General features: G+C 26.2%; 2 protein-coding genes across 2 annotated transcripts; both read left to right on the top strand.

Moving 5' to 3' along the window:
* Positions 1 to 7,837: 7,837 nt before the first annotated feature.
* Positions 7,838 to 9,346, top strand: OCT59_010481 (uncharacterized protein; the record flags this gene model as incomplete). Its single annotated transcript, XM_066133041.1, has 1 exon — positions 7,838 to 9,346. One exon carries the CDS (start codon positions 7,838 to 7,840, stop codon positions 9,344 to 9,346), a length of 1,509 nt encoding a protein of 502 aa, XP_066000627.1.
* A 434-nt stretch (positions 9,347 to 9,780) lies between these two features.
* Positions 9,781 to 11,268, top strand: OCT59_010480 (uncharacterized protein; the record flags this gene model as incomplete). The annotated part of the gene is made up of 1 exon (XM_066133040.1): positions 9,781 to 11,268. One exon carries the CDS (start codon positions 9,781 to 9,783, stop codon positions 11,266 to 11,268), a length of 1,488 nt encoding a protein of 495 aa, XP_066000626.1.
* Positions 11,269 to 11,487: the final 219 nt, after the last annotated feature.

The following is an 11,487-nucleotide window of genomic DNA, read 5'->3' as shown; positions in this document are numbered from 1 at the left end:
TAATCTCTGATTCAGATTCTTCAGAAAAATTGTTGATTTTTAGATTTTTTTTCTAATTATATAATGAAAATTAAAACTGTAGATTTTTATTTTGTATATATTTAATTTAACAATAAGTTAAATAGTTGGTATTGTACTTGAATTATATATACATATGAGACATTTAGATTGTCATCATCATCTGTTTCACTAATTTTTAGTGAGTAATGAATACCTTTGTTCTTTCAATATTTTCAGTAAACCCTCTTTACCGACCATATTTCAAAATTTCAGAATCTTTCATCAAATAAAGTGATTTTGCACATTTTACTTGCAAACTTTTTCTGAATTGTATATGAAATTTGTTAATACTAGAAAAAGGGGCTCTTGTGAAAATGATGGATATACTATACTGTATTAGGATATCAATAGTATCTTTGTAATATTTATTAGTTAGGCTAACTCAGTATTTATATATATAAAATAAGTATAAAAGAAAGAAAATTTCTTCAAAGAGGTAGCAACCATATCACAATAGCAGTTAAATTATATTATTTATTAGAATATTGTAAGAATATGTTTATACAGTAATTACACCAAATCTCAAAGTGAGAGGAATATTTAAATGTGATATTTATAAAAGAATATTTCAATTGAATAAACAAAAAAGGAAAAAAAAGGAAAAAAGGAAAAAGGAAGTCAATTCGTTAAATTTAGACAAATATATAAGCCCCTTTTTGCGTGTCACGCAATTTTTTAATTGTTCTCAGATTGTTGTATAAAAGCCACAATTAACAACCCCCAAAATATTATATTATGGAAATATGATAAGTATTTATTGTAAAGAAAAAATTATAATTAACCAATCTGTCATTTTTAAGAATCGTATATCCGGATTTCCTGACATTCGTCGGTATTACATACTACTATACTCGAAGTTTAACAAAGATCTATACTAATTAACAATTGTTAAATCCAAAAATATTTTCCGTTCTCACTGCTTTATTAATGATATGTATATGTATAAAATTTCCCGATTTATTAGATATCTGAATTTTTTTTTTATTGGAGACGTGAGACAATTCATACATTACAGAAATATACTAAAAAAATACAATTATATTTGAAATTAGTAGCGCACACAATAACATGGACTGCCTCTTTACTCTCTTTCATCTAACTCTTCTACCGGTGATCTTCCCTCGTTAGATTTCTGGATATTTAAAAAATTTTTCGAATTTAAAAACTTATACAATTAGGTGTATAGGCATATCAGCGATTTTATATTGTTATTACCGTATATCGCGGGCCGGGTATCTTGCAAATTTCGGAGGTTTGGCCCTGTATCCCCCCCATTTACGCGAATTTTTACTCCAAGCCCGATTTCCGGACAAAAAGTTCCAAATCCAGCTTCCTTACGAAAATTGAAAGCCTGGGCGATGGACATCGGGTGAGGAGGAGCTCAACCTCTTCTCATTACTGGACCATTATGACGAAGCACAATTGCAGTCCGATTACTTCGACCGATTCATAATTTATGTGAGGGACAACCCACCGACCTATTAATAGAGGACTTATAAAATAATTAGAGTATTGTTACACGTCACAGTCGTCACACCTAAGATATTTATTTGTTGGATTATTTAAATAATAAAATCAATGGAGAAAGTGACTTCTTTTTTGAGGGTACATTAATACATGGGGGTGTACTATACTACTATGGCCCGTAATATACGGTATTATCGTTAGCTTTTAAATCATCGTTTTGTTTATTTATTAAGAAATTATAAAAAAAAATTACAGAACACATATATAGACACATTTTTTCATATTAAATCCCTCTAATCTTACCCCTTTTTTTTTAATTAATAAAATATAAACACGTCAGGATTTTTATTCTTAACAATACTCTTCCTCCTTTTTCAAATTCACTACATGTGATAATAAAAATAAATCAACAATTTTTTTTATCCGAAAACCAGAACATTTATCTTTATGCTTTTTAATGTCCTTCTTAGTACTACTTCTAGGTCATCTTCGATCCAGCAACCAAAATTGGTGTCATATGTCCAGTTCACATGACAAACTATGGAGAGGAAAATAATTCCACGATTTGACGTCATAAATTCCGTGAATATGCAAAGAAACATGGATCAACTGCTAATCCGATTATCTTTAGTATTTACATAATATAATTAATATTAGGCATCTACCAAATTTCCCGAATATTATAATTACTAGATTGAGTTTTTTTTACGAAGAATCTTTTTTTAGAATTATAAATTTATTTATCAGAGAAATAATATTATACAAATATAATGTAATTAAAAATAAAATAAATACATTGTTTGTTTTGCGCAATTTTATATCTTAATGAAATGTTTTTAGTACGGGTTCTAAGGTTTTCTCGCGTCAAAATTTCAAAATCCTCTATCATTCTCATCGGATTTTTCATTTTCGTCTTCAGTATCATCGTAATCAGATCTTCCGTTTTCCTCTTCGGTATAATCATTTTCATCTTCAGTATCATCAGATCTTTCATTTTCCTCCTCTTCTGCATAATCATCATCATTAGATTCTTCATCTGTATGATCATTGTCAAATGATCCGTTATCACCTCCTTCATGCGTAATCTCCAATTCATTCAAAATGATTTCTTGTTCGGAAAATAGACTTTGCGAAGTGGAAAGTTGAATTCCCATTGCTGCGTAATAAATGTCTACTATACTCATTTGACCATGTTTTTGTCTACAATGACTTATCAAACCTCCTTCACTAATGACACTTTTATTACAAACTTGGCATCTATAAGATTTTTTCACATGACTCTTCCTCAAACCTTTTGAAAGAAATACTTGAGAACAGTCGGGACATGCGAATTTACAATCATGTAAACTTTTAGCATGAGTGTTAAATTTTGAATGAGTATCAAATATTTCTTTGCAAATTTTGCATCTCAATTGATAAGGAGGCATTTTGTTTGTTGGAAGTTGGTAAGGTAAAATTTCATGAATAAATTCTACAACAGCGAGTGGTGATGTCACTGATGTTGATGGTGGATGTGATGCTCTTGGAGCTTTTGGAAAAAATTTTCCACCTGAATGCTTCGCACGAAAATGCTCTCTTAACCCAGCTATTAAATAAAATTTCTTCTTACATAAATTACAGGGAAAATCTTTTTTGTGATTTTTTCTCATATGCCTTTTACGTCCCTTTTTAGTTGGAAACGCTTGTTGACAGACTATACATTTATATTTATTATGATTTTCTTTATTATGTTTATGATATTTTGCGTAATCCTGAAATTTTTTTCCACATTTTTTACATTCTATTGTTGTTTCTGATTTATTTTGAATATTATAATGAGATTCTACATTCAACGGTTCGGTAAATTGAACATTTAATTCATTTTCATTCATAGTATTTTTCGTTTTTGCGATTATAATTGTTTCATGAATTTCATGTCGAAGTTTCTTAATATCTTCATCTTTAGCAACAGAATCAATTTCCAAATATTCAATACGAGCTCTCAAAGATTCAATTAACTTTGATTGAGTAACAATCTTTTCTTCAAATTTTTTATAAACTTGTTCTATATCAAAGTTCATTCGTTCTTCAAATTCTTCCAAATTTTCGACTAAATTATTTAATAGATTATTTGGAACGGCTATTTCATCATTAGAAGTACCAATTTTTGTCTCATGTTGAATAGAAGTTACAGAAGAACCTTCCCATACAACATTTTCTCCCGTCTCCATTCTATATATTTTTTTTAAAAAAATTGTTCTCACCAAAGAGAAGTAGCGCCCAGTTTATAAAAGACTTCATAAAAGGGGCATTATAAAGATTATCACATGCTGATTGATAAGTAGTACATTTGTAGCTGGTTTCATACCTGTTGTATCAATAAAATAGCCATGTGCCATCATCAGCTGACAAAAATAAATGTCTTTTACCGCAGTTTTAATGTTTGTATGAATGGATTACATGTGTTAATAGATGATGCCAGAGATAGAGTAATTTAGGTTACTTACACTACATGTTTCCGTCGTACCCGACTACAACAAATGCATTATCTTACAACAATTCATTCATTATACACAGTATGGGAGAACTTTATCTCTCTCAATATAATTATCATATTTTTAAATTATTGCGCTGAACTTAGCATCAGTAGGTACAGTTTGTTATTTTGAGGACTATCCATCTAATTTACTGCAATTCCATCTATTTTACTGCAATTAAAAAAATTAGGCGTACAAGTTGTGTAAATCTTATATATAATTGGATTGGTTAGATAAAATGTTTTTTGAGCATTGTTCCTCGATTATAAAATGAAATTAAAAATTAAACGCGTAGCTTATAAAATTTAATCGATTTAATTATTAAAAAATGTGAATTTTTTTTTAGTTTTTGATTTATAGATAAATTATATTATTTTTACTATATTACTATTTATTTATAATGGTAATCTACATAACACATTCAGTATGAGTATACTCTAATTGATTAGCCAAGGATTACTAAAGTTTTAAGAGTTATTTAATATAATTCAAAAAGATATTATCAAATTTATAGAAAAGAATTTTAGGCAAGAACCAAGAAATAATAATTAAATTTGAATATAGTTTTGTTCAAATCTTAGACAGCGAATCAAAAACGTAGGATTAATATCTTGTGGTAGTGGATATTAAATAAAAGAATTTTAGAGGATTTTTAAAATATTCATTAAATAATTTTTGAAAATTTTTTTTAAAAATAATCATCCAACACTAATCGTATCATCTCTATAAACTTTCTTCAGTAAAATGACTTCGGCGAAATGAAATTCGGTGAAATGGGGTTTCGGTGAAACGGTATTTCGGTGAAACGTCCCTTCGGAGAAATATTCCTTCGGAAAAACATCCCTTCAGCGAAATGGCTTCAGCGAAAAGTCCCGATACCGTTCAAAAGATCTTACACATCACCATTATTATAGCTACTGTATTTTCAAACTTATTAATACTAATGAATTTGATTTTATAAATTACAATGTTACTTTTTCACAATAAAAAAAAATTTAAGATTGAAACTCGTAACTCAGACATTACGGTCACCGTGTCATTACTGAAAAAAATGGTCACGCGGAGTTACCTGCAGCTAATTGTCCGAAGCGTAAACGTAGCAAGAGTAGTAGCAAGCGTAGTAATATCTGTCCTATCAATATTAGTCTATTATCGTGCGTACTTCGCGTTGGAATAATTTAACTAATTATTTTTTTTTTTTACATGCTAAGAAAAATTTAACGATTACGGTATTATGATCGTTATAATTTTATGGTATGATATAATGATATTACGCAATATATTATTAGTTTCAGCAAATTAGGAATCGATCGATGTGATAAATGTAACTCTCGATCCATATACTCTTATAAATATTACGAAAATTTTTTCATGCAAACAACATTATTAATCACATAATTTTTTTTACTGTTATATTACATTTTTTACTTTTTTCAAAAGTACTTATATCGTCATCATAACAGGTCACCGATCAAGTATCTATCTTATTATTAGTCTGTGATTATATTTACAAGTATACGCACCTTCAAATCTCTCAAGTACCTCAAAGCTTCAAACTTACTTTAAACTTCTTTCTTTTTTTTTTAAAAAAAAAATAGACTTTCTCCTCATTTTATTATTTTATAGCTTCTATTATCAGGCGCTTCTGAGTCGTAGTTAAATTTACGGTATAGTACGATCCGGAGGTTTTGCTGAAGTTTTCGGTGCTCTCTCGTTGCGAAATACACTTCTTTCTCATTTTATTACTTTATAGCTTCTATTATTATCAATGTATAAGGGCGCTTCTCCACCTGGTACCAACCATACTAACGGTATTTTTTTTTTTTACCTTTTCTAGATATCTAATAAACTTTAATCTAATACCAGAAAAAGTGGTATGGATTCCATTCATTATACCCATAAATAAAAGCTTTTAGCAATATGTACAGCATTATCGTCCTGAATAGTTGAGATTATGGTAAAATTACTTCTTTAATGATTTATATAGATTGCCAATCTGATCTGAAAACCTTTATTATCATTCCTAGGAGTCATGCTTTACTCAACTTCTTAGTTTAAGTATTGATGAAAATGATAAAGTTAATACTTTACAAGACGTCATAAGTGAGGAAGAATCTTTCTCGTAAGTTTTATGGTGATGAAACATTTTTTAAGAAAGTCAATAATTATGATACTAAAATATGGAATTGAAATATTTAAATTATTTTAAATAACTTTAGGAAATAATTAAAATTTGATGGTTTGAATGAAAGAATTATAAAAAAAAAAAAGTTTCGCAACACCAGCAATTGAAAATTTACTATAGTGCAAAATTTAGAATTATAGTTTATATTATTATTGTTGTTGGTGTTGTTATTATTTTTCTCATTTCAGTATATATAAAATAAATTAATTCATTTATGTTGTCTTACAACGAAGAGATCCAGAATCCCGGCCAGGTTTCATGTTTCAATCCACCACGTGAAATCTGTTATCTGTTCCACAATCAAAACGTAAAAGATTATCATATATGCTAAAATTTATCCCGATCACGAAAATAAACAAAATTTTTTTTATACAAAACACTGTAAATCCTTTCTATAAATCGCAGAAAGCTAAATTCTTTATGTAGAAATCTACGCGTTGAAATTTCTTCTTTTTGATGATGTTTTGATTCTATTGGTTCATTTATGTTACCCTAAAAAAAGTATTGTGTATCGGAATCATAAGTTAAAGAGATACGTGGTGCGTAAAATCAACAATTATCCGGGATCATCGTCTGATTTATTCCAAAGAACTGATTTACGTCAACAAATATGGTGGACAAGGTTTGAAGGTTAGTAACACCTTAAGAATAAATTTTCCCGATGATCATTTCAACGAAAGATAACATTAATATTTTAGAGAGAATTATCAATTGTATACACAATTAATAAAAGTCTGCAATTATTATTCATTAGAAAGACCGAGACCTTTATCATTATAATATTAAAAATGTTTCGAACTTTCGATTCCAAATTCAAAACCTAAACAGTTTAAATATGTTTCACTTTACAAGGTTTTTTAATTATTAAGTTTCATAATATGTTTTAGCATGTTCTTGTTCTTGAAGAACAACAATCCATTACTTTGCGAAGCACAGACTAATAACCGTCTTTATATTATAATAATTTAGGAAATCTAATGGATGTTCAAAATATTAATTTAAAGTATGTAACATTAAGTACAAAGAAATGGGACGGGAATGATAATTGTCATTAATTAAAATTACCTAACTAACCTTAAAAAATAAAAGAATAGAAATAAATCATAGCTTGTTAAATTTAATAAAATTTTTGTAAAAGTTGAAACATAAATCTTAAAAGAATTCTACTATGTTTATAAATAGTAAAAAAAGAACAATAATGATATAACAATTAATATTAGTTAATGGTAATATAGTCATATTATTAAGAATTACTGCGATCAATATATATATATAATATATATATATAATTTATTAATTGGATAATACATTTTTTTTAAAAAAAACAAATTAGAAATTTTCTTCCATATTAAATTTTTGGATATTAAATCATCCTTATAATTAGAAAAGGTCGCATTCAACATGAATCATTGGTAATTATCCCGTTCATAATTTATGTATGCTGTCTAATAATAATCACAAAAATTTAATATTACATTAACCAAATATGTAAAACAACGAACCTATAAAAAATGTTTGTGATACAGCATAAATCTTTATAAATATAGATCATCACTTTCATTTAAAAATCAGTCTAAATTTTTTTTTTTTTTTTTATTGAAAAATAAAAATGCCTGGTCAGCTTCTTGCAGATTGTCTTAATGAAATATTTGAATACTTGGAAGAAGATAAAATTACGTTACATTCATGCTTATTAGTCAATCGACTTTGGTGTGAAGTAGCTGTTAGAATTTTATGGAGAAATATCTGGAGGTTTCAATATAACGTACAATATAATCCATACCCAACACACGTACCGTTATCTATTATTGGTACTTTAATCGCTTGTTTACCTGATGAATCAAAAAAACTCTTACTTAAGAATGGAATTTCTATTTCTTCGCCAACTTTTAAACCTCCAATATTTAATTATGTATCACTTTGCAAAGCTCTTTCAATTTATTCATTAGATAAAATGATCCAAAATGTTCTTGAAAAAAAACCATCAACAACAATTCCTTCACGAAGTTTAAGTTATAATAAATATTTATTAACACAAGAAATATTAAAGATGTTTATAAATGAAATTTCATCTTTAAAATCTTTAGATTATTGTTCAGGACGAACAAAAGATGTTGAAAATATTATGTTTACTTGTTTACCTGGAACAAAAAATTGTTTAAAAGATCTTACAGAATTAAATTGTAGTTCAGATATTTATTCTGAATTTTATTATCAATTATCACAAATATGTCATAATATACAAATCTTAACTATAGAATTTGGGGATATTATTTCAAATGGATTAACAGATTTAATTTCTTTACAAAATAATTTAAAAAGTGTAACATTAAAATCTGAAGATAAAGATGGAACGGAAGTCATAGCATCCTCATTAACTAAATTTTCTTCAACATTAACAAAATTAATAATAAAAGAATATTATATACCATTATCATTCATAGCTATGTTCATAAATTTACAAGAACTTATTTTATCATTTGATTTTAAAGATGGATTAGACGATTTTGTTCAATTACAGTACGTTACATTTCCATATTTGAAAGTTTTAAAATTTTTAGATGAATGTCCAAAAGCTGAAATGTTAATGAAATTTTTAGAACTTAATGGAAAAAATTTAAAAGAATTATATGTAGGGAATAATAATAATTCATTAAATTTATCTATATCTAGATTTTGTCCAAATCTTGAAAAATTATCTACTGTATTTATGGATTCTGAAATAGAAACATTGAAAATAATTTTAAATAATTGTAAACATTTAAAAGGTATTAATGTTTGGTGTGGTGATGAATATTTAAATGAAAAAAAATTATTACAAATTATTGCGAAATATTCCCCTAAAAATTTTCGTGAATTAGAAATGTATTATATTTATGATGTACAATTAGAAGTACTCCCTGAAGAATTAGAAGAATTTTTTACAAATTGGAAAAATCGTCAACCACAACAATCATTATCAATAATTATTATCAAGAATTATGATGATTGTATTAGTTTAGAAGTAAACAGAGATAATATGAAAATAATTGAAAAATATTTAGAAATAGGTCTTGTTAAAAAATTTAAGACTAAAATAATGCATTGTTATGATGATGATTATAATTTTAATAAATAATAAATATCATATTTTTTTCAACAATCATAATTCAATAATATTTTTCTTAAAATTAGAAAACGTGTCATATTTTAATCCCGGTTTAAAAATTATCCGGTCTCTATGGATTACTGGTTCTTGCTTACGAATAATAAAAATAAATGATAATGAATATGAATTCAAATTTTGTAAAAAATGTGGAATAAGTTATAATTCCTATTGGTTCATTTAAATCCGAAATATACATAAAAAGGTAGAATGGACGAAAAATTTTCGAAGATCTTTCTTTTTTGGATAACACCGGCCCTAAAGGTGGATCATCCTGGACTACAAAATAGATGCACAAATTTGACTTACATTCGGGCTACCCGTTTTCATCCGAGGTACATTAAAATAAAAATGACTGTATTTATAAAACATCCCTCCCCCTCCCCGAATATTTTAATGAAATAAATATGTCTCGTCAACTTCCCGCTGATTGTTTTAGTGAAATTTTTGAATATTTCGAGAATGACAAAGTTACTTTACGTTCATGTTTACTAGTTAATCGTTTTTGGTGTGAACTTTCAGTCAAAATTTTATGGAGAAATATTTGGAGTTTCATACACAGATCAGATATACAATTAAAAATCTTCAATACTTTGATTTCTTGTCTTCCTAATGAATCGAAACAACTTTTATCTAAGAATGGAATTTTTATTTCAACTTCTTCAACTTGGAAATCTTCATTATTTAATTATGCATCATTTTGTAAAGTTCTTTCAATTCATGAAATTGATCAAATGATCAAACGTGTTCTAGAAAATCATCAATTCGCTATTACTTCACCGCAAAGTTTAGATTATAATAAATATTTATTATCACAAGAAATATTAAAAATGTTTATGAATGAAATCTCATCCTTAAAATCTTTGGAATATTATTCAGAACGTTCAAAAAATGAAAATATTATGTTTGTTCATCTTTCTGAAACAAAGAATTGTTTAAAAGATCTTACAAAATTAAAATGTAGTTCAGATATTTATTCTGAATTTTTCTTTCAATTATCACAAATATGTCATAATATACAATCATTAACTATAGAATTTAAAGATATTATTTCAAATGGATTAATAGATTTAATTTCATTACAAAATAATTTAAAAAATGTAACATTAAAATCTGAAGATAAAGATGGAACAGAAATTATAGTATCCTCATTAACTAAATTTTCTTCATCATTAACAAAATTAAAAATAAAAGGATATTATATACCATTATCATTTATAGCTATGTTTACAAATTTACAAGAACTTGTTTTATCATTAGAATTAAGTGGATTTTATGATTTTAATCAATTACAATATGTTAATTTTCCTCAATTAAAAGTTTTAAAATTTTTAGATGAATATCCTGAAGTTGAAGTGATGATTAAATTTTTAGAAATCAATGGAAAGAATTTAAATGAATTATATATGCATAATAATGATAAAATATTAAATTTAATTATAGCTAAATTTTGTCCAAATTTAAAATCATTATTTACTATATTTATGGATGATGAAATAGAAAATTTAAAATTAATTTTAAATAATTGTCAATATTTAGAATCTATTAAAATTTGGTGTGGCGATTATTATTTAAATGAAAAGGATTTTTTAGAAGTTTTTGCTAAATATTCACCTAAAAATTTTTATAAATTAGAAATATTTTATGCTTATAAAGTAAGTTTAGAAGTACCTTCTGATGATTTAGAAAATTTTTTCTTAAGTTGGAAATCTCGTATACCACAAAAACCACTTTCATTAATAATAATTGATAAATATTCTGATTTTATAAGTTTAAAAGTAAATGATGAAAATATGAAAATAATTAAAAAATATATGAAAATGGGAATTATTAAGAAATTTAAATTAAATGATTTATTTTTATCAAGGAATTTAGGAATTTGGAGTATGGACTGAATAAATAAATAATTCGCTCGTACGCTGATACTTTATGTATTGACGACGAATTTTTTTGATTAAAATTAATTTTAATGGGAAATTATTTAAGAAATTAGGATAATCTATAGGATAGATCAGCGATATCAGAGATAAATAAATTTTCTCTTATCGGTTCTTCTATTTCAAAATATTATAGAATTTTTAATTATAATATATATATATATATTAATTATGCGC

The sequence above is a fragment of the Rhizophagus irregularis genome, chromosome 18 (genome assembly GCF_026210795.1).
Source record: "Rhizophagus irregularis chromosome 18, complete sequence".
In the NCBI taxonomy this organism is placed as follows: Eukaryota; Fungi; Glomeromycota; class Glomeromycetes; order Glomerales; family Glomeraceae; genus Rhizophagus; species Rhizophagus irregularis.
The sequence above is the reverse complement of the archived record's forward strand: the minus strand, read 5'-3'. Positions and strand labels throughout refer to the sequence as shown.